This window comes from Canis lupus, chromosome 22 (genome assembly GCF_048164855.1).
Source record: "Canis lupus baileyi chromosome 22, mCanLup2.hap1, whole genome shotgun sequence".
Taxonomy (NCBI): domain Eukaryota; kingdom Metazoa; phylum Chordata; class Mammalia; order Carnivora; family Canidae; genus Canis; species Canis lupus.
This window is the reverse complement of record NC_132859.1, coordinates 25,491,124-25,515,076: the sequence shown is the minus strand read 5'-3', so window position 1 is coordinate 25,515,076 and position 23,953 is coordinate 25,491,124. Positions and strand designations below refer to the sequence as shown.

The 23,953-nt window shown below is 40.4% G+C and overlaps 1 protein-coding gene across 12 annotated transcripts in view; it reads left to right on the top strand.

Moving 5' to 3' along the window:
- The window catches only part of LOC140614043 (2-hydroxyacyl-CoA lyase 1), a 118,619-nt gene that overhangs the window by 22,918 nt on the left and 71,748 nt on the right, over positions 1 to 23,953 (top strand). For 11 of the 12 annotated variants that reach the window (XR_012014939.1, XR_012014940.1, XR_012014938.1 and 8 more), the window contains 7 exons: positions 842 to 925; positions 1,862 to 1,963; positions 4,689 to 4,843; positions 5,244 to 5,402; positions 7,177 to 7,284; positions 8,964 to 9,150; positions 19,761 to 19,905. Coding sequence is in view for 9 of the 12 variants with exons in the window: in XM_072792821.1 (XP_072648922.1) it covers positions 842 to 925; positions 1,862 to 1,963; positions 4,689 to 4,843; positions 5,244 to 5,402; positions 7,177 to 7,284; positions 8,964 to 9,150; positions 19,761 to 19,905 (940 nt within the window). In the remaining 3 variants the exon portion in view is untranslated. Of the gene's footprint in view, positions 1 to 841; positions 926 to 1,861; positions 1,964 to 4,688; positions 4,844 to 5,243; positions 5,403 to 7,176; positions 7,285 to 8,963; positions 9,151 to 12,437; positions 12,497 to 19,760; positions 19,906 to 23,953 lie in introns of those variants that run through there. The other variant, XM_072792824.1, reaches the window with a different exon arrangement.

Here is a 23,953-nt window from a genome sequence, read left to right as displayed (position 1 = left end):
TTCCCCTGGGGCTATGGAGAACTAACACTGCAAATAAGCAAGACCTGGAAGACTTGGAAGATGGCTGCCACCTCTTGATTATCCCTCTTGAGTACAGAATAGAGTGCATCCCCTTTGGGCTAATTTACAGCTCCTTGGACAGCTATCTTCACTTTTCATTCAGAAATGGGACTTCTGGGTAAAAGGGAAGTAATCATGATATACCTTAGGAGTAGTTCTCAAAATGTGGTCCCTGGACCAGCAGCATAGCACCACCTAGAAAATCTGTTAGAAAAGCACATTTTTGGTTTTCACTTCAGGTCTTCTGAGATCAGAAACTCTGAGTTGGACTCTTGCAATCTGTGGTTTGACAAGGCTACTGGGTGATTTTGATAGCTCACATTTGAGAACTGCTCTAAGTAGGAATCCCAGTGTAATTAAGTAGAACCTTATTATTAATTAGGTTCAGAACTATAATTGATCAAGTCAAATGCATTCCTGTGTGCATAATAGAACAGTACCCAAATCTACAGAGTAGATATTAAAATGAGGGAAAATGATGAGGTTTCTGTCATAGTTGTGATTACTCAGAGTTCTATGGATTTTTACTTTTATTAAGAAATTTATTGGGGTGCCTGGGTGGCTCAGCTGGTTGGGCGTCCAACTCTTAATATTAGCTCAGGTCTTGATCTCACATTTCACAATGATGAATCTAAGCCCCAAGTTGGTCTCCATTCTGGGTGTGGAGCCTACTTAAAAAAAAAAAAAAAATACTGACTATCAGATCTTCAGCTCATTTATTCAGCCTTCATTGACTCTTTAAAGATTTTTAAGAATAAATATGGCTCTATCTCTTTTTTAGATTGATATCTGTGCAGAAGAATTGGGGAATAATGTAAAGCCTGCTGTGAGTTTGCTAGGAGACATAAATGCTGTCACTAAACAGGTAAGAGCTTTTGTCTAGGTTTTAGTTTATGTGGATTGGACTTTAGGGAATAGTCAGTACCTAAAAATGTTTCAGCCTTGATTCACTTGGTGATGGATTTATTAATATCTATTTTAAACACAGTTTATGCTGGAAAGCTATTCTTAAATATAACTTCGGAACTCAGTAAATCCAACTGCTTGTATATAAATCATTTTTATGTGAGTAAGCCACGCATTTTTAGAAGGCGATTGAAGACGTAAAGGCATTTAGTAGGCAAACAGTGATTTGTAGGATTCAGCTGTCTGAAAAATTATAATACAGCTTCCAGAACTGAACTTACAGCCAAGAAATGTCTGGGAAAAAAAATCTAACTTAGTATTTCTTTAGGCAGTAAAGAGATTTTTACTCTTCAAGTGATACTTAGTTATCCAGATTCTTATTTGTACATAATTTATGTATTTCATTATAACAGGAGATAAAGTAGAGTCACATTTATTATTTGAGTTTAGATACAAATCGATACTGTTACCATGATTATATAATATTATGAAGCACTCCCCAATCACATATTAAAACATCCTGGAGCATTTGGTCTGTATCTTGGGAATCCCTATGTATTTGGGGTTATTGTCCTTCCCACAAGGATTCTGTGGTGGGGGTGATTTTCCTTCTAGTGTCAAAGGCTGGGGAGGGCATTAAAGCTTTCCCTGTGTTATGTAGAGAGGTAGCATTTCCCCTGTGTTCTATGGAAACTCCAACTTTAGGTGGGAGTCCACACTAACCCAAACAGAAGCTTTCCATATTGTCTATCAGTTGTTAGCCACTTAGAAGAAAAGCAGTATGAGTGATATGAATGGCAGGAGAGTATAGCAGTATTGTCTTCTTTAATAAGAGATTGCTGTGTTAATATGACTTAAGTTCATTTTGAAAAAGTAAAAGTGGGGTTTTTTTTAGCTTTTAGAACAATTTGATAAAACACCATGGCAGTATCCTCCAGAGAGCAGCTGGTGGCAAACTCTGAGAGAAAAAATGGAGAGCAATGAAGCTGCATCCAAGGTAATATGAGACTCATGGAAACTCAAGAATACTTTTGGTTTGTGGCTCAGTTAGCTCTCTCATAATATGACCTACACATTCCCCAAATTGCCATGCTATACAAAACCATGCAGTAAAAACTATGGGGCTCATGGAAAAAAGGGTTTAGAGGCACAGCTCTCCAAAACTTTGTGAAACATTAAGATAGGAACTTTATAAAAATGGCAACAGGGACGTCTGAGTGGCTCAGCGGTTTAATGACTGCCTTCGGCTTAGGGCATGATCCCAGGGTCTCGGGATCAAGTCCCACATCGGGCTTCCCGCATGGAGCCTGCTTCTCCCTCTGCCTGTGTCTGTGCCTCTCTGAGTGTCTCTCATGAATAAATGGATAAAATCTTAAAAAAAAAAAAAAAAAAATGGCAACAGAGGGATGTCTGGGTGGCTCAGTTGGTTAAGCATCCAGCTCTTGATTTAGGTTGGGTCATGATCTCAGAGTTGTGGAATGGAGCCCCGCAGCAGGCTCTGTGCTCAGCAGAGAGTCTACTTGAGATTCTCTCTCTCTCCCTCTCCCTCTGCCCCTTCCCCCCTCAATTGCTTGCATGCACATGCTCTCTCTAAAATAAATGAATAAATCTTCAATAAATAAATATAAAAATGATGGCAAAGTTTTGCACATGTTATATGGTTAAAAATATGTATATATGTGGTGTTTTTCCTTGAAAAAGATCTGAAGTCTCTTGTGGAAGTGGGCATTAGAAGGGTTGCAGCTTTTGAATTAGTGTGAAGTAGAAGAAGGAGGCTGGCTTGACATTGGACAGAAAGTTGTAAGAGGCCATGTGAATGGGTAGGGTTCACTGTCCTCAGTTTGACCTTGGCACCAAATCACACTTAAGAGATCTTTTGAAATCTTAAATCCTGGAGCATGTTTTTTACCTTTAAGGTACAAGTCCGTCAAGGTGTGCATGATAGGTGTTTCATCAGAATTGAAAATTTGATCAAATGTTAAAAAATTTCAGCTTTATTGGAGTAAATTCACATAGGAAATTATAAGGTATTTAAAGATATATCAAGGTGATTTGATATGCATATATATTTGGAAGGATTCCCCCCACCTAGTTCATTAACACATCCATCACCTCACTTTTTTTTTTTTTTTTTTTTTTGCAACTTCCTCATCTTTACTCATAGACTCATAGCTTTGCCTGGTATCTATTTTTTTTAAGTATTATTATTTTTTTAAGATTTATTTATTTATTTACTTATGATAGACATAGAGAGAGAGAGAGAGAGAGAGGCAGAGACACAGGCAGAGGGAGAAGCAGGCTCCATGCCGGGAGCCCGATGTGGGACTCGATCCCAGGACTCCAGGATCGCGCCCTGGGCCAAAGGCAGGCGGTAAACCGCTGAGCCACCTAGGGATCCCCTTGCCTGGTATCTAAAGGCTTTGGGAGTTGTATGATTGTGACACCACCAGATCATCCACTTCTGGCAGTGAAATGAACCACTTCTGCAGGATGTGGTGATTTCTGTTTAGAGTCTTTGTATATAAGCAGAATTTTTTCTTTGATTGTGAGAAAGGTAGTTCTTGATTTTTTTCAATGTTTTGTGTATGCATCTTGGTTCAGCTGGGTGCAGTTTTCTGTGTTCATGTAGTGTTTCTCACTGATAGAATCTTGCATAAGCAAATATGAAATTTGAGTTATGCTCATATTCCCAATTATGTCATGTCTTAGAATAAAATCACATTTTCAAAACTAGCAGAATTAATTATACGTAATTCTGTGTTTCATTGGAATTTTAATCAGTGGCTGTTTCTATCAAGACCCAGTCTCAATTCTGTTTTCCTGAGTAGTGTCATGATTAATCCCTTCTTTTCCCTAGGAATCATATTAGTTTAAGATGGAAGGAACTTGCCTCTCTTCTCTGGTGCAGGAGTATAGGAGGGTGCCTCATCCATCTTATGTATAATCTCGTTCATTTGAAAAGGCTATAAATGGTCTCCACCAAAAAAAAAAAAAGTGAGGTGATGGATGTGTTAATGAACTAGGTGGGGGGAATCCTTCCAAATATATATCTCGTATATAAACAGGTCAAAATAGCACAGGTGAAGAGGCAGTGCTGGGAGCACATGGAACTGTTGCTGCTGAAGCCCCACGTGGCTTGCTGTCTGCTCTAAAAGGCATATGGCTAAACAAAGGCACTTACCTTGCTCCATTCAGAGACTGGAATAATGGGTGAAGCATATCCCCTTTACTCTCTAGTGCATGTGGAGAAGAACCAGATTCTCAGATTCTCTAAAATCCTGACTTCATTTTTATTGTAAGTTTAAGGGTATATTTCAGATGAAAATATTCCAGAATAAAATTTTTACTTTTTCTAAAGCAGTGTTTTCCTAAAAGTACTCAAATAAGACTGTTTAGTTTTGTTCAACCCAGTGTCTCCAGCTGTCTTTACTGTAGGACTTGTCTGACTGGTATGCTAACGTGTGTGGTGGACGTCCAGGAAGAACGTTTTTTCCTAGTTTATTCAGTTGTGTCCCGGACTGGGTCTGAGGGACCCAGTCTTTTTCTCAGCATGTCCCACAGTCTTGTTCCCAGGTCCAGTAGCTTCTCAGGGTGGCCATTTGGGAACCTCATAGCTTGTTCTTTCTGGCTGTCTCTGAATAGTTTGATGGTAGCTTCTTGACATTGCTCGCTTTTCACTGTATCTCATTGTAATTTGATTATATTTCCCTCAAATACTTTAGGAATTAGCTTCCCAAAAATCCCTGCCTATGAATTATTACACAGTATTCTACCAAGTTCAAGAACAACTACCCAGAGACTGTTTTGTGGTAAGTGAAGGAGCAAATACTATGGATATTGGACGCACTGTGATCCAGAACTACCTTCCTCGTCACAGGTAAGGCTTTCAGGAAAGAGATTTTGTCTTAAATTGGAAACTATAGTAGTGCAGGTTCTTAAAACATTTGAGGATTTCATATGTTCAGTGTATAAGGACATATTTCATGGAAGTATTCTTAGATGAGATTTGGTAGAGTTTTTATATGTCTGTGATTGTGTGAGAATTTGTATACTTCGTGTTCCAAGGATATGTTTGTTCATGGTCTTCCAAGCAGTCATGAGAGACTTTTCTTTCATTCTACTTATCCTTGACTAATTGGTCTTCATAACCTAAAAACTTTATATTAAAGATAGAAAATATCTTTATTCTTTATTTTACACATGAATATGACTAGATTGTGCCAACCCCACCATCAGTATGCCCCAGAGGGTTTCATTTTAGTTTTGTTCCCCAACAGGCTTGATGCTGGCACTTTTGGAACAATGGGAGTTGGTTTGGGATTTGCCATTGCAGCTGCTATAGTGGCAAGAGATAGAAACCCAGGGAAGCGGGTCATTTGTGTGGAAGGAGACAGTGCATTTGGGTTTTCTGGGATGGAAGTGGAAACCATCTGCAGGTAAAACAGCATTTCTTTCTCCAAAATATAAAAAATTATACATAAAGTCTCACTTGCCTAATAAATGCTTACCAAATGTTCACCATGTGCCAAGTGCCTTGTACATAGCTATTCTGTGCTGTGTCCTGAGAATAAAAGTATGAAATAACCCTGGCATCTTTCTCATCCAGGACAGTTTGTTCATGACTTCTTTACTATATGCCTAAACCTACAGAACTGAGACGAGTAGTTTTAGTTTTGAGATTGCTGCAAAAAGTTCTGGTCTGAGAGAAGCTTGTTTTCTGCAGGGAAATAGCAGAGCTTTATTCTTAAGATCACAGCCTTGGGGCACCTGGGTGGCTCAGCCCATTAAGCATCTGCCTGGGATCAAGCCCCATGTCAGGCTCCCTGCTCAGCAGGGAGTCTGCTTCTCCCTGGCCCTCTGTTGCTCCCCCTGCTTGTGCTCTCTTGCTTGCTCTCTCTCTCAAATAAATAAATAAAGTCTTAAAAAAAAAAAAAAAAAGAGCACAGCCTCTCGGTCACATGACCTGGATTTAAATACTGGCTTGACCATGTTAGAGCCAGGTGATGCAGGTGATAATGGGTTAAGTTACTTTTCTAAGCTTTAGTTTCTGCCAAAATAGGGAGAAGAATAGTAAAGTTCCTACCTTAGAGGACAGTTGTGAGAAAAAAAATGAGGTGATCTAGGCAAAGCTTGAGATGACTGCTCACTCAATGTGAGCTTTTCAGATTATGTTTATAGTTATGAGGATTCATGGAGAAACTCGTGAGCCAAAGATCCTACTATACAAGTATGGGGATTTTTTTTCTCCCTGGTTATTTAAACTATAGTAAAATCATTCTATATTCTTAGCCAGGGCTCTTTTTAGAACTTTTGGTTAATCATGTTTTAGGGCTTTCAAAGCTTTGGCATATAGCACTTTAAAGACCAGAAAGAAAGCATGTGCTTGTTTGAGTGTCTCCATTGACATTCAAGTAGTACACACCAAAAAGATGATTTATGGGAAAGCCATCCATCTTAGAGAGTCATGATTCCCTTTTGAGCATGGAGAGCAAGTAGTTACCACAATCCTATTATGTAACAGAATCCTATTATGTAACAGTTTTGTTTTTACACCTGGTCTCAGAAATTAGGTGTGTAGAAAATAAAGTTCTTTTGTTCTTTTGTCAGTCATTAGTAAAGTTTTATCATCCTTTTGTCATTAGTAAAGTTTTATCATCCTTTTTTTGTCTTTACATTTAGCACATTATTAAATATTCTCTTGTTCTCTGTTTATTGCACCATATAATGGTTTTTCTAATTTTGAGTCAAGTGGTTTGAGAGAAGAGAATGTATGCTAGTCACTTGTATAGTCCCACAATATCTAGCAAGTGCTGGTTATCTATGAGGAGTTCAGTAAAAAGAAAGATACTTTTCAAATAGTACTCGTAGGCATCACCTAGAAGTGGTGCTTCAGAGAGTATTAAATATGGAAGGTGTCATGAAAACCAGGGTTCAGAAAACCAGGGTTCTGTAAAGCTCAGTGGAGTCCATAGATGCATAGTGGTAGAACCAAGTGTACTGACCTCTAATCTTAATCCTTTCCTTGACTCCATGTTTCTATTAATGGCTTGATGTTCCTTATTAGGATAACAAATACTTAATTTTTAGTCTTCAATATTACAAAAAAGTTAATGGAAAATAATCCATTTTCAAGTTAAAATTTCAGCCTGAAGAAAAGACACTGCTTTAGAATGACAAATGATTTCCTTGATATTTTGCTTCTAATTTTAGGTACAACTTGCCCATTGTACTTTTGGTGGTGAATAATAATGGAATTTACCAAGGTTTTGATGCAGATAGTTGGAAGGAAATGTTAAAATTTGGAGATGCTACTGAAGTGTAAGTAACCCAGAACAATGTGTATTTAATTTCTCTCACTTATTTTAATATTTCCTTAAAGAATCTGCTGTACTGGAATGTGTTTTTTTTTGTCAAGTGAGTATTTGTTTACTTATTATTGTCAGCCCCTCTAAAGGGCAGGAACCCTGTCTGTGTGGCTCCTCTTTGTACAACCATCCATGATGGGGTGCTTCAGTTTTTTTCCATTTTCTTTTTTCTTTTCAAATTTTTATTTAAATTCTAGTTAGTTAACATATAGTGTAATATTGGTTCCAGGAGTAGAATTTAGTGATTCATCACTTACATATAACACCCAGTACATGATGGGGTGTTTCAATAATTTATGATCGGGAAGCCATGGAAGACTCAGTCAATTAAGTTTGATGTCTAACGTTTGTTAATGAAAGGGTTTATTGCAAAATGCTCTTGGTCCTTCTATTCCTACTACACTATGGAGGAAATGGATGTTAACATATTATTTATGATCCAGGGATCTTCCTTCTTTTTATTATTTAACAAACTCTTGCTTATCTGATGGCAGAGTCAAAGTGAGGCAGTATTGTAGCTGGCCATGGAGTATGAGATGTGAATTTGTGAGTCAGTCTAGGAGTGGAGCAGGGTATGAGTATGTTTGCTTATGTCTCACTGACTTCATTTCTCACTTTGCTGCTTTTTGCTGTATTGCAGTAGCCATTCCTTTTTTCTTCTTTTTCTTTTGGGCTCATAGTAGTTGATGCACTGCACTGCACTGCACTGTTCAGTATAGTAGCCAGTAGCCATATGGGGCTATTTAAATTTTTTTTTTTTAAGATTTTATTTATTTATTCATGAGAGACACAGAGAGAGAAAGAAGCACAGACACAGGCCGAGGGAGAAGCAGACTCCCTGCAAGGAGCCCGATGTGGGACTTGATCCCAGATCCTGGGATCACACCCTGAACCAAAGGCAGACACTCAACCACTGCGCCACCCAGATGTCCCAGGGCTATTTAAGTCAAATTAAAAAGTCAGTTCCTTATTTTAACTAGTCACATTTTAAGTGCTCACAGCAGCAGGTTGCTAGTGGCTGCTCTATTGGATAGCACAGATATAAAACATTTCTAAATTTTTTTCTTTTTTTTTTTATGATAGTCACACAGAGAGAGAGAGAGGCAGAGACACAGGCAGAGAGAGAGAAGCAGACTCCATGCACTGGGAGCCCGACGTGGGATTCGATCCCGGGTCTCCAGGATCGCGCCCTGGGCCAAAGGCAGGTGCCAAACCGCTGCACCACCCAGGGATCCCAGATATAAAGCATTTCTATCACAAAAAGTCCTATTAAACATTGTTGTATAGACAATAAAAATGTATGGAAAGTTTAGGGACACCTAGGTGGCTCAGTCAGTTGGGCGTCCGACTGATTTCAGCTCATGTCATGATCTCAGGGTCCTGGAATTGAGCCCCGCCTCAGGCACTATGCTCAGCAGGGAGTCTGCTTGAGGATTCTGTCTCCCTTTCCCTCGGCCCCTCCCCTCCTCTAAAATAAGTAATCTCTAAAAATATTTATATATGGAAAATTTAATATACTGGCATCTTTAAGTGTTGAATATAAAAGTATGCCTTTCAGTTCAGCCTAAAATTTTCCACAAATTATTCCAGAGAATGACTTTTTTTTTCTTTGACTTACTACCTTTTTTTTAGGGCTCCTCCAGTCTGTCTTCTGCCAAACTCACATTATGAGCAGGTTATGACTGCGTTTGGAGGCAAAGGGTATTTTGTACAAACACCAGAAGAACTCCAAAAATCACTGAGGGAGAGTTTGGCAGACACAACTAAACCTTCTCTGATCAATATCATGATTGAGCCGCAAGCCACACGGAAGGCCCAGGTAAATTCATTTGTTAAGCAGAAATCAGAAATGCATCACCCATCCCCTCCCCAGAAGTATCTAGAAAATGAAACACTCTATTCCCAGAGTTCTTTCATTGTAGTGTATTTGTGAACTCTGTTCAGAGTTCTTTCTAAACCATTTCTGAGTTTGGTACTTTCTTGTATTTTCTCAGTATTTGTGAAGGTATGCACTGGGTGTACTTTGTTACTTGCCAAGAATAGCATGATGAGCAAACCTGGACTCAGCCCTCATGTAGTGGAGCTTAGAGACCAGTAGGGGAAAGGAACAGCCTACTTACCTCACAACTGATGCATTACAACAGAATGAGGCAGTTGCTCTGAGGGAAGCCACCTAATTCCGAACCAATATACTACTAAGGAATCTGATTTATACTGGAGTCACAGGGGAAGTCGTTTCAGAGGAACTGATGCTTAAGCTGAGATCTGAAAGATAAGTAGGGTCAGTCTCAAGCAAAGAGGCTAGGGAAGAGATGTGCAGAGGCTCTGGCAGTAAGGAGCAGGGCAAGCCTGAGCAACTGAAAGAGGGCCAGAGGGGCTGAAAGGCAGAATGTAGAGGAAGCACAGTGGGCGGATAAGACTGTAATGGGAAGATATATACAGTTATGTTCAATATTGGTAACTCTCTCCTCTGTAACAAAACTACAGTGTAGATTATAGCAGTAAAATAAATGCCACAGCATGGAACATGATCCTGTCCCATGCCAGATTAAGTTGCTTTTCATATTGAATTTTGTGCTCTGATCCTGGTCCTGCCAGTTGCCCTCTCTTCTCTATCTGTCTGCCTTACTTATACCTTGTGTATCAGCTGCTGTTTTCAGAGCAGATCATTTTTTTCAAGAAGTTTCTGTCTTGGTTCCTTATACATATATAGGCTGCAAGATCTTTTTTCTTTTTTGAATAAGGTAGTAGACCTGGACAATCAGTTAAATGTAAATTAACTAATTTGGAAACTATAAAATACATAAAACTCTACTAAAATTCTATTTTTGTTTGGGTGCCTGGGTGGCTCAGTCAGTTAAGCATCTGGCTTCAGCTCGGGCCATTGATCCTAGGGGCCTGGGATCAAGCCCTGAATTGGGCTTCCCACTCAGGGGAGAGTCTGCTTCTGTCTTTTTCTCTCCCTCTGTCTCTCCCTCTGCTTGTGTTTGCCGTCTCTCTCTCTCTCTCCCTCAAATAAATAATATCTTAAAAAAATAGATCAGAAGAATAAAAATTCTACTTCTATAAAAACAGATACCAGAGGGGCGCCTGGGTGGCTCAGTGGGTTAAGCATCCAACTCTTGATTTCAGCTCAGATCGTGATCTCAGGGTCCTGAGATCGAGCCCCATATAGGGCTCTGCACTCAGCAGGGAGTCTGCTTCTCTCCTTCTCTCTTTGTTCTTCCCCCTGCTCACGCATACTCTCTCTCTCTGAAATAAATAAATCTTTAAAAAAAAAAAAAAAAAAACCAGATGTCAGAGAATTTGGTGAAAGGAACAGAATTACAAAATAGCCAGAAAGCAATTAACAAAATGGTAATAAGTATATATTTATCTGTAATTATTTTAAATGTAAATAGACTAAAGGCTCCAATCAAAAAAGTGGCTGAATGGAAAAGACAAGACCTATCTATGTTTTGTATACAGGAGACTCACCTCAGATGTAAGGACATACAGTCTGAAAGTGAAGGGATGGAAAAAGATAATCCATGCAAATGGAAACCAAAGGGAAGCTGGAATAGCTATATTTATATCAGACAAAATAGACTTTAAAACAAAGATTGTAATAAGAGACAAAGAAGGACACTACATAGGGATAAGGCATTTAGTCCAAAAAGAAGGTATGACATTTGTAAATATTTAAGCACATAATTTTTTTTTTAAATTTTTATTTATTTATGATAGTCACACACACAGAGAGAGAGAGAGAGAGAGGCAGAGACATAGGCACAGGGAGAAGCAGGCTCCATGCACTGGGAACCCGACGTGGGATTCGATCCTGGGTCTCCAGGATCACGCCCTGGGCCAAAGGCAGGTGCTAAACCGCTGCGCCACCCAGGGATCCCTAAGCACATAATTTAGGAGCACCTAAATATATAAAGCAAATATTAACAGAGCTAAAGGAAGAAGTAGCACTACAATAATAGATTAAAATAGGGAATTTTAATATACCAATATACCACTAACATCAATGGATAGATCATCTAGACATAAAATCAATAAGAAATATTGGCCTTGGGGCAGCCCCAGTGGCTCAGCGGTTTAGCGCCGCCTGCAACCCAGGGCGTGATCCTGGAGATGCTGGATCGAGTCCCGCGTCAGGCTCCCTGCATAGAGCCTGCTTCTCCCTCCGCCTGTGTCTCTGCCTCTCTCTCTGTCTCTATGAATAAATACATTAAATCTTTAAAAAAAAATAAAAGAAAAGAAATATTGGCCTTAAACGCATTAAGTCAGGTGGATTTAACAGATATATTCTGAACATACACACACGCACACACACACACCAGACAGTTTTGGGACTATGGTAGTCACAGAAAAGCCCTAATGAATTGTGTCCCCTCTCTGCTAGTGAATTCACATTTCTAATGATCTGTTCTCCCAGTTCTCTATGAATTTTGGTGGTATTGCTGCAGAACTACAAGTTCTTATGTCCTCTCTTATAACTCCATAAGAATTATCCTTATATTTCTTGAATCTATCACTTCAACATTATTTATCATTCTAGTAAATTCCACCTTCCAAAATATTATTTTCATTGTATGTGTGTCCATTTGCCATTTGTTGTTGATTTGCAGTGTAGGGTAGGCTGACTGCTTCCTGCTACAATATAGAGAGGACCTAATCTCTGCAGTCATCATGTCCAGGCCACATGTGTAGAGTGGCGTTAGTCCTAGGAAAGGCTCTGTTCCCTCTTCTTCCTACTCAGGTTCTTAGATTTGGTAGCTTACCCTCTTTGGCCTTCCTTTGTCTCCTTTCTTCTTTTGAATTTCCTTCTGGTTCTTTCCAACTGTAGTGTGTTTGTGGCTCTGATTACTGTTAGTTGTTTTGTAGGACAAGACAGCAAGATTCACTATGAATTTTTAGCTTCTTTTTGGGAAAAGACCAAAGACAAACTTCATTAACTAACCACCATTATGGTAAATGTGGTTATAATGGGACTTTGAGGTTTTAGAACAAAGAAAACAGTGAGGAGGATATAGTTTGAGACTATTGATTCTTTCTTTCTTTCTTTCTTTTTTAGACTATTGATTCTTTTAACTGAATGTTTTTTTTTTTTTTTTCTAGGATTTTCACTGGCTGACCCGCTCTAATATGTAAATAAAGATGCCAGAGAGTGGTCTTGAGGAGTTTTCTCTTTCTTATAAGACAGAATTAAAAAAAAAAAAAAAGACAATTTTATTTTCCACAGCAGTTACTAAAGTGTTAGAATTATGGTACAAAGAAAAATGAAAAAATTCCTAAATGACATTTTATAGTAAAGAAATTGACTAAAAATAGAAAAAGTTACAAGTGTTCTACCATAGAGATAACCCATTTACAGATGAAAGAAGAGGGCTTTATTAAATAATAGCATTATAACTGCCTGACTGCTAATTTCACTTCAGTATTCTTTTACATAAATCCATTCTTAAAGTCACATTTTTTTAAAATAAAGATTTATTTATTTATTTTAGAGAGTGAAAGTGTGCCCAGGCGGGGGGGGGGGGGGGGGGGGGGGGGTTGGGCAGGGAGAGAGGAAAGAGAGAATCTCAAGCAACTCCCCACTGAGCTCAGGGCCTGAGGCAGGGCTTAAACTCAGGACCCTGCGATCATGACCTGAGCCAATATCAAGAGTTGGATGCTTAATCGCCTGAGCTGCCCTGGCACCCCAAAATCACATGTTTTTTAAAAAAACATCTTCTGAGGAGAAAATTCTCAATTTTTTAGTGTGAGATATGTTCAGTAAGCTAGTTTATCTGTTGATCACTTTGTACCTTAGATTCTCTAGTATTTAATGGGCTTGTTCTGTACTTTATGAATTGGGGTTTTGTTTTGCTTTTCTGGAAAGAACTTACTGAGCCAAAGGAAAAGTCATACTATACTCAAACTAATAATTTCAGGGTATGTTTGGATTAGCAGACCTAGTTTGTGTATACCACACTGAGATCAACAAAGTCAGTAGCCTTAATATATAAAAAAAAAAACTCTTATAAATAAAAATATTAATATACTTGTAGAAAAATGAGCAAAGGGCATGAATGTGTAATTAAAAGAAAAAATACAGGGGCACCTGGGTGGCTCAGTGGTTGAGTGTCTGCCTTTGGCTCAGGTCATGATCCCTGGGTCCTGGGATCAATTCCCGCATCTGGCTCCCTGTGGGGAGCCTGCTTCTCCCTCTGCCTATGTCTCTGCCTCTCTCTCTCTGTGTCTCTCATGAATAAATAAGTAAAATATTTTTTAAAAATTCAGTGAGTATAAATATGAATGAATATGAATAAATGTGAGTGTATAAGTTAGACTGAAAACCCTTATTTTTGCTTATCCATTTGGCAAAGCACTTTTATTTTTTATTTTATTTTTTATTTTTATTTTTTTAAAGATTTTATTTATTTATTCATGAGAGACAGAGAAAGAGAGAGGCAGAGACACAGGCAGAGGGAGAAGCAGGCTCCATGCAGGGAGCCTGACGTGGGACTCGATCCCGGGTCTCCAGGATCACACCCCGGGGCTGCAGGCGGCACTAAACTGCTGCGCCACCAGGGCTGCCCTGGCAAAGCACTTTTAAAATTATAATTCTCAAAATAAATAAATAAATAAATAAAATAAAATAAAATTATAATTCTCAGTGAGGGTAAATGAAGATGGCGCTGTGTGCTGTGGTGGAAGTTGAAATTGGTACATTTTCAGAGAGTAATTCTAGCAGTGCTAGTATCTGGAATCTTAAAAATGTTCATACGCCCTAACTTTTGACTCAGTGAGCCTGTTTGGAGAGTGTATCCTAAAGAAATAATAAAATATTTGGTCATATATTTATATATAAGGCCATTCAGCATAGTTTAGAAACAATGCCAGTGTTTAATAACTAGACAATGGTTATGTATGTTGACCTCAATCTGTTGACCTCATAAAAATTCTGCTAAAGGGTATGTGTAAATGGAGGAACGATCAGTATAATACTAGTGAAAAAGACAAACTACCAAATGGATGGATACAGGTCAGAGTATACACCTACAGGTGTACACGTACATACACGGAAAAAAATAAAAGATGGCCATAACAAAACCAAAATTTTATTTTTATTTATTTTTTAAGATTTTTATTTATTTATTCATGGGAGATACAGAGGGAAAGAGAGGCAGACACACAGGCAGGGGGAGAAGCAGGCTCCATGCGGGGAGCCCGATGCGGGACTCGATTCCAGGTCTCCAGGGTCATGCCCTGAGCCGAAGGCAGATGCTCAGCCACTGAGCCACCCGGGCTGCCCAAAACCAAAATTTTAATATAACTTGGTGATGGAATTATAGGTAATTTTTATTTCCTCTATTTTTTTCTTTATTTTATAATACTTTTAAATGAAAGTAATTATGTAATTTTTATCAGAAAGGCATTATTTTCTTTAAAGTATCATTTATTTTCACTGCCGTTCTTGTTTATTATCTGCAATTTTATATGAATTGGAGCAGGACTTTTTTTTTTTTTTTTTTTTTTTGGAGCAGGACTTTATCTCAAAGTTCAGCAGGTTTGCACCATACACATCAGACTTATCTCCTTTGGCTACTTAGGGGCATAAGTGACTTCTACAGAGTGGACTCCAGCTTTGAGATGTCCGTCCAGGAGATATTTTCAGGGAGTTGTGGTTTTAAACAGTGGGCCCTTGAAACTGGGTCCAGGCAGCAGATACTCTTATGTATTTCTGAGATACATCCTAGAGAGCCCAGGCTACATGAAGCATAAAGAATATTTAAAGGGGTGTTGATAATGGGTAGCTCCTAGAAACCTCATTAGTGTCCTCCTACTCTGCCCATGTGTGGTTGCCTCTGGTGGCCAAGTGCAATATAAGATTTTGCTGTAAAGTAGTGTGGAATATATGATAAGTATTCATGAATTGAACTATATAAATCTAAATACCAATATAATTTGGGGAAAATACTTGTTCAAGAGGGGAAAAAGTGTTAACATGTTAGTAGACTATCCAGCAGAGGTCAGTCTGAGCATATGAAGACCAGATTAATCCAGAAACACTGATGACACTGTCCATTGACTGCTTATTTTGTAAAAGTAATCTTGAAATTAGTCTCCTTATAACAGTTTTCCCTGGGGCACCTGGGTGGCTCAGTCATTTCTGACTTCAGCTTAGGTCAGGATCTCAGAGTTGTGGGTTCAAGCCCCACGGTGGGATCTGTGCTCAGTGGGGAGTCTGCTTGTCCCTCTCCCTCCGCCCCTCCCCTAACTTGTGTGCACACACTCTTTTTCTCTCAAAATCTTTTTTAAAAAAAGAATTTTCCCTTAGAAGGATAAGATATTGAAAAACCCCCTCTAAGATGAATCTATTGGTTGATAGTCAAACTTACTTTGATAAAACATTTTGCACCCCCTAGTTTAATAATGAACACTTAGAGGTGCCTGAGTGGCTCAGTTGGTTGAGCATCTGACTCTTGGTTTCTGCTCAGGTCATGATCCCAGGGTTGTGAGACGGAGCTCTGTATCAGGCTCGGCTCCATGGGGAGTCTGCCCTCTACCCTTCCTCACACTCATGCTCTCTCTCTCTTTCTAAAATAAATCTTTAAAAATATAATGAATACTCTTATATGATCCAATATGTGGAGTACTCAAGTGTCTCATAAAAACTGAACTTTGGTAGACAAGGGTGGTTTTCTTAGGAAAACTAAGAATCTGGGGTGGGAAAGGACTTCTTAGATTAATTCCCCTATTCATATAATTTCCAAAACCTTTCATACTTCATGAGGTTGTTTGGGAATTCGGGAAGCTATCCAGAAACTCCTAGCCCTATGCCTGACCTATACAAGGTACACAGATGCTACTGTATTTTAGGAATGTATGACTTTAGAGGAGACACTCTGGAATTACGTCCTGCCTATCAGTGTAATTGTACTTTTTAAGTAAATGGATCTTAACTTCCCCAAGTGCATCAGTCTTTTCCTGGAAAACGAGTTGTGTGCATTTATTTCCCCCTTGTCTTTTCTTAAGTTTATTTATTTAAGTACTCTCTGTACCCCGTGTGGGGCTCGAACTTATGACCCCGAGATCGAGTCATATGTTCTTCCCACTGAGCCAGCCAGGTGCCCCTGATTTTATGGTTTTATACAGCCACCTGCTCTGCAGGAGTTCACTAAATAAAAATTGAGAATTCATGAGGTTTGGAAATAGCTAAGTGGATATTTTCTATGGTTACTTAACACTTGCAACTTTGAAGTAGCCCAGCTTATTATGTAAAGTGAGTATATTTTTTTTAAGAAAAAGAGTCTCAACTCTGTTACAAAGAATTAGTAGGATTCTTGCACACTAAAGGAAAATGAAAATATGGAATCTAAAAATGTTTTTGTTCCTTTACTTTTGCAAAACACTTAACTAGACAATGGGGAAGCAGTGTATTCCTGTGAAGAAGTGCCGTATGACTGAAACAAAGGAACTTGGAGTGACTAGGATAGTATTTCATATGAACATATTAGGAAAGTTGGAAACCAGTGAAATTCCACATGGGAGTTATGACTGAGAAACCCTGATAAAACAGACTCTGATGAATGGAACGTGAAATGTTACAGAAGGGGCAGCCCAGGTGGCTCAGCGGTTTAGCGCTGCCTTTGGTCCAGGGTGTGATCCTGGAGACCTGAGATCGAATCCCATATCAGGTTCCCTGCTTGGAGCCTGCTTCTTCCTCTGCCTCTGCCTCTGCCTCTCTCTCTCTCTCTCTCTCTCTCTCTCTCTCTCTCTCTCTCTCTCTGTGTGTGTGTCTCTCATGAATAAATAAATAAAATCTTAAAAAAAAATGTTACAGAAGAAGTCTGAATCATCTGTTTTCTGGTTGCATTTGCTACTGCTAATCTGAATAATGGAGTCACGTGGATAAAGGAAATTGATGATCCTTTTAATTCCTCCCATAGATAAGGTGCAAATAAAAGTCTACCTTGCTTGGATTCAGATCTGGCAAGCAGCACTGTCTGCACTCCTGGATTTTACTGGATTATCTTAGATCTTCCCTCTAAGACCTTTTCCAGAAGAGAGGCTAGCCAGTCAGTGAACCCATGGTAAATCCAGGTTGAATGTTTTCTCCAGTTAGGGAGCAGAGAATGGTACAACCAGGCACTCCTGAATCATCAGTTTCAAAGTTTGAAGGAAACACTTTAAATTTTAACTCAGACCTGGAAATCTCCACAAAGATGGCATTATCCACAATTTTGTTCTTTGTATCAGCGGTGACTAGAATGACCTGTGGTCTATCGAATGGTTAATCTAGAGTCATGTGGCTCATGCCTTGGTCCCAGCATATTCCTGGGAAGCCCCCTCCCCCACCTCCCACTGATGAAGGTGGAGTCAGGAAATCAGATGTGGTTTCATCTTAGCCTGAATTTTGCTCATGCTGTTACTATTACAGTGCCCTGTGTACACCTACTGATTTTTGTCATATGAAATCGTCTATATCCTTTAAGATCTAGCTCAACAGACATCTCTTCCATGAAACCCCCTTCTTCCTTGCACTCCTACAGCACCCTGTGTGTGTGTCTCTGTCACTACTCAGAATGTTCACAGTAAATTCCCATTGCCCTCCCCCACTCAACTGAGTGTGTACCCAGATGTCACCTACCCCTCATCATCCAGGGCCTGTGTCCTCTTGCTGCTATTTGACATGCTTCTCTGCAAATTCACCCCTGAAGACTCCACATCTACATGGCATATAGCAATATAAACATCACAGACCTTTTCTTTCAGAGGAGGTGACGCAGGAGGAGTTGAGATCACAAAAGCTGCAGCAAACAGCCTCCCAACAAGGATGCACCATGGATACATGAGCTACCAAGAATCAGAAACCCATCCCTGATGCCTGGGTATTAGATAAGCCCAATGGTTCTTAGAGCAGTGTGGAAGAAGGTGGTTGGGGGCCAATGAGGCCCTGACATGACTGAATTTAGTTTCCACCCTAGCCAAATGGAGGATAAAATTGAGTTGAATTACTAAAAATAAATATTTCTTTCACACTTGAGTGTCTTGAACTGAAATTTATACCCACTACGTTCATAAAACCATTTCATAACACAGTGCCTTCCCTGCCTCCTTGTCCTTCACCAGCCACTCCATCTATCTCCCTCCCCACCATCCTACCTACATTGTCATTTTTCAGAATTTTCATGGTTTTCTTCACTTGTTTTTGCATATTCACTTCACTAGCACACACACACACACAAATCCAGAGTGTGCTTTGAAATGCCGTGTACTAATAGAAAAAGTTGAGGTTCAGTAAGGCCAACAGATCTGGAGACAATTGTCTTGAAAAGATATTTTCTTACAGTTCATGATATGAGAATGCACCACACAAGGCCACAGAAGAAGACACTGAGGTTGGTCTCAGGCATAGAGAGGGAATTAGCGGGCTGAAGCCTTTATGGGGATCTCCTCAGCAAGAAAAGAGGTGAGGCACAGTAAACAGATTTAGGATTGGCCAGTTTGAATACTTTCCAAGGGCTCTGGAGTTCAGGGGCGCCCCAGTGATTGGGTGTGTGGCTCTGTGGTAATTAGGGCAGGAGGGTAGAGGATTGTGAGAGCCCACACAGACTGTGATAAAGAGGGCGGTTGGGAATTTGGGCCCCCCCATCCGTTGGTTTGCCTATGGAAGGAGAGTTTTATTTGCTCTTTCTAGGAGTTAGCTAACCTGGGAGGGCCAGTCCCTCCAGGGTCAGTCAGCGAGGTTCCTGGTGTCAAAGCATCAGAATTACACAAAAAGACAGAATGCAATTAAATGAATATATGAAATACTCATGATATTTGGAGAATTGAATCCTAAAGTATTGTTTCTATTCAATGCTAAATCTTTGAATTTTTGAAGGTGGTGTTTTTGTCCTTCAATGGAGTTTTAAAGTTTTTATATTAGCCTTGCACAATTTTGGTAAATTTTTTCCTAGACATTAATCTGTTTTGTGCTATTGCAAGTGAGTTGTTCTACTATGTTTATAGTAAGTTATTGTTTGCATATTTTGTGTATTTAATTTCATGCCTAGATGAATTCTCTTAAACGTTCTCCTTCCTTTCATAGATAAGTAACTGAAGGTTACCAGAGGGGAAGGGGTGGTGGTAGAAGAGAGAGATGGGTGAAATAAGGGATAGGGATTAAGGAGGGAACTCGTCCTGATGAGCACTGGGTGTTGTGTTGTATGGAATTGTTGAATGGTACACCTGAAACTAATAGAGCACTATATGTTAACCAACTGGAATTAAAATACAAACTTAAAAATAATATTTTTAAAAAGAAACACCTCTTCTTCTCCTCTCTTTTATCTGGGGGCCTTTGTGGGTGTTTTCAGAACAACGCTAAATGATGCTGGTGACTGGATATGCACCACTTTCGTTCTAGGTGTTTGAGAATCAGCATATGGTTTGTCTGCTTTCTTCTTTCAGGAGGAGCAAAAGATGACAAAATCTCCCTACAAGGAGTTCCTGAGCCTGCAGGGTTTGAATGTCTTCCCCGAAGGGTGTAACGTCAGAGAAGAATCCCTAGCCTTTCTAAGTTGGCCTTTGTGCTTGTGGACACCTGCAATAAAAGGTAACTTCTTGGCAAATGAATTAGGGCTAGTTGGGGTGCTGGTCAATCATTTGTCTCCTGGTCTTCCTTCGTGGCACAAAGACCAATGACGAGGGCAGACATACTGAGAAACCTGTTCCTCTGTAGTCTTCACCTTCACGATCTCAGACCATGATTCCTGAGAAGAGTCAGCAGAGGGTGACCTTTCCTCCCTACAATGATGGGTACATGGTTGGGGGCACCAGTGGGGAGGGACATTGCATGGGATTAAATACTCCAGAAGGTTTTATTCAGGGAACCACCTGTATGAGAGAAAACCGGGAAAGAACAGGAAAAGGCTGAGGGGGCCATCAGACTGCCATGCAGACCTGACGCTGGGAGGCAAGGTGGGGTGGAAGCACCTCTGATGCCTGCAGTCTGAGGAAGATTTGGCAAAGCTTCTGTCACAGTCCCATGTCTCCCAGGAACAGGCCTCCTTCATATCTTACTAGGCACAGGCATTGAAGAAGAGCAGCCTGGTGCCTGGGAGATGAGCTTGGCTCAGATCAGGTGATGGGTTTCAGAGAGCAGCAGCTGGGGATCCTGGCAGTTGGCTCCTCATGGCTGCCATAGGCACATCTGGAGGAGGTCCCTTTACTGCTCCCTTTACACTATTTGGGCAGAAAAATAGGGAGACAAAGTCTGTTCAGCAGTGCAAGAAATCCAAGGATCAGACCCAAGTCCATCTGCGGCTTGTTTTTTCAGCTTGAGGCCTCAACTGTCCCCCTTGGACAGAGTATAAGCCTGAGGTTCTGTCCTGGCTCTGCTTTGGTGGTTATACAATCTAAGTCTCAATTTCCTCATCTCTAGATGGTGATAATAGAATGCCTAACTCATAGCATTGTCTGGAGCATATGCTGTTAAGGAATGCACAGCACAAAACCTGGCACAGAAATGCCCCTTGACAGCCAATAGCCCCTCATCCTTCACTCCCTCATCATGCTTTAGGCACCTAAACAAAGGGTCAGGAAAAACCTAGTTTTGTCCCTTTGTGGAATCTTCTGGTAAGAGAAGTCCCCACGTCTGTATAGTTACTGTGTGCTTTGGACAGCTGGGGAGCTGACCATGGTCAGTATTTAGTTTGGCTGCTTTCCTTCCACCCCTCAGCACAGGCCGGGGCTGTCAGTGTAAACTCAGGAAAAGGCACATTCATTTGAGCCAAACTGAATTAGCCAGACCAGTCGGTGGCCGGGAAGTCACGTGCTGCTTTCCCAAACCAAATAGAAATTATTTTTAGATTATTCACTGTTTGGTATTATCCATGCTACAGCTCTCTCCTATTAAGGCACATCAGAGAAAATTGGCTTCAGCCAATTAATGGATATTTTGCAAGCCATTTGTCAGTATTGGGGCCTCTGTTCTCATTTGTGAAAAGAGTGGTTGAAATTGACCAGTGGTTCTCAATCCTGGCAGCATACAGAAATCACCTGGGGATCTTAAAAATCTTGACTCCTGGGCCACACCCTAGCACAATCCCGTCTGAATCTCTAGGGTGGGGCCCAGGCATCAATATTTCAAAAGCTCCCAAGTGATCCCCGTGTGTAGCCCAGTTGGAGAACTAGGGAAAGACGGTTTCAGAGCTTCCTTCCATCTCTAATTCCAAGGACCTGACCTTGAAGAGGGTACAGCCTACTTCTTTAATTTAATTCAGAAAATTGGAATTCTGAATATTGGAACTTTGGAATTTTATATTCTTTCTAAATTCTTTGCTCACAGTCACGATCCTCTTTGGCATCTTAGTCCATGTTTAAATTCACAACTTTACTTTTCTCCTCCATAAATATTTGTTTACTTCGTGTATCTGTCTTAATGTCTTATTTTTACCTATTAGTATGTTTGTAGCAAGTATATATTTCACCAGCATTGGTTAACTTTTATTACCCTATAATAGAAATCAGCTTGAGCTTCTAGTTGTTACCTTAAGTGTATATAGCATGCCTCCGCATGACCACTGCCAGATCAAGATATACAGCACGTCCAGCAACCCAGAGGGCTCCCTCATGCCCTTCCCAGTGAACCTCCACCCCCCATAGGTAGCTGCTCTCTGACATCTCACCAGAGGGTAACCCTCAGTCTCTTCTAAGTGCTTCATCTATCTTAGGTTCACTCCTCTCCCATTTCCTTCTTCCTTCAGGATCATCTCATTGGCGGGGGTGGCAGGGGGTGGGGTGGGGGGTGTCTTTTTCAAGCATGACTGGTTCAGTAATCTATTTATGTATAACAAACCATCCCCAAACTTAGGGGCTAAAGACAAGACTATCTCTCCTCCAGCTTTGCAGGTTGGTGGGGCTCAGCTGATTCTCCTCATCTCAGTCTCTCCTGCAGCTGCTGTCGGATGGCAGCTGGAACTGAGTCCTCTAGAGGCTCCACCAGACTGGAAGCTCTGAGTTGCCTTTTTTTACTCTGAGAAAGTAAAAATTAGCTCAGGCTAGGAATGTAAAAATCTGCCTAGCCATTCATCAAGCTGGAATAAGAGACATAGATAAAGCCAGATACAAAGCTAGCAGAAGGAAATATTTTATCCAAGGACACATTGCACTGGAAATGCCTAACATCCATCTTCCTTATTCATGATAACCTAAAATCATAGATTATCAGAAACCTGACATGCCCAAACAGCCTTGGTTTGCAAATGCAGTGCAGAGTTTCTGCACGCAGATTTCTCTATCTATCATAACTTTATACAATTCCATAAAACAGGAACTTAAGGTCCACTTCATAGTCCAGATCTGATGTTGAGTCCCTTTTCACAGAGCCTGCTTTGCTTTGAGCCTATCGAACATTTTTTATATTTTTTTTTATTTATTTATGATAGTCACACAGAGAGAGAGAGAGAGGCAGAGACACAGGCAGAGGGAGAAGCAGGCTCCATGCACCGGAAGCCCGATGTGGGATTCGATCCCGGGTCTCCAGGATCACACCAAAGGCAGGCGCTAAACCGCTGCGCCACCCAGGGATCCCCTATCGAACATTTTATTCAATACTAAAATAATTTATTTGTATATTCTTAAGTGGTGAATTTTATGGTATGAAGATTTATGGTCTGTAAAATATGGCATCCTAGTTTTTCTAAAAGATGGCCATTGGAAGAATTGGAATGTTACATACGGCTTGACACTTCATAGACCAGACAGGCACAGTATCATCATAATCCCGTTGCCAGGCTCCTAGCAGATTTGCACTGTTCTAGTTTATAACTAGGCTGGAAGGTTGAAACTCTCTCATGAACCCCCATCTTTTTTTGTCTGTCTGCACCCCACTCATCCTCCTTGAGCCCCCTCATCTCTCTTCATATAATGCGTATATATTCTCCAAATGCTTTGCCTAAGAATCATTGGCTTTTAACATCACCTTACACTGTGATTCCTCAATGACGTCAATTTAATAAAATGGGGCAGCCCCAGTAGCTCAGCAGTTTGGTGCTGCCTTCAGCCCAGGGTTTGATCCTGGAGACCCAGGATCGAGTCCCATGTCGGGCTCCCTGCACGGAGCCTGTTCTCCTTCTGCCTGTGTCTCTGCCTCTCTCTCTCTCTCTCTCTCTCTCTCTATCTCTTATGAATAAATAAAATCTTTTTAAAAAATTTAATAAAATGATTTTTCAATTCAAAAACAAAACACTCAGCTTCATTTCTCTTCCACCTACATTCCACCCCCTCTCCTGAATCCTATGTTATGTGTCTCCCTATATTTCCTCTGGACCATGGCCTGATTCCTTGCAATGGGTCGATAAACCTAGCAAAGTAAGACTACAGTCTTGTTCCTGACAGTCATAGATCGGTGGGCTAGGTTGGCCCAACCAACTGCTCCATGTGGTCTGTCTACACAAGCAGTGTCTTCCCCTACAGGGCCTTTCCCCTCCAGGGCTTCTCTCTCTAGCAGGGTACCTGGGCTTTTCACAAGCAGCTGACTTCCACCAGGGTACAAGTAAAAGCTCCCAGGCTTTCTTAGGACTTTGGCTTGGAACTGTCAGTGTTCCTTTTGCATTATTCTCTTGGTTTAAGGAGTGACAGGGCCAACCCAAATTCATTGT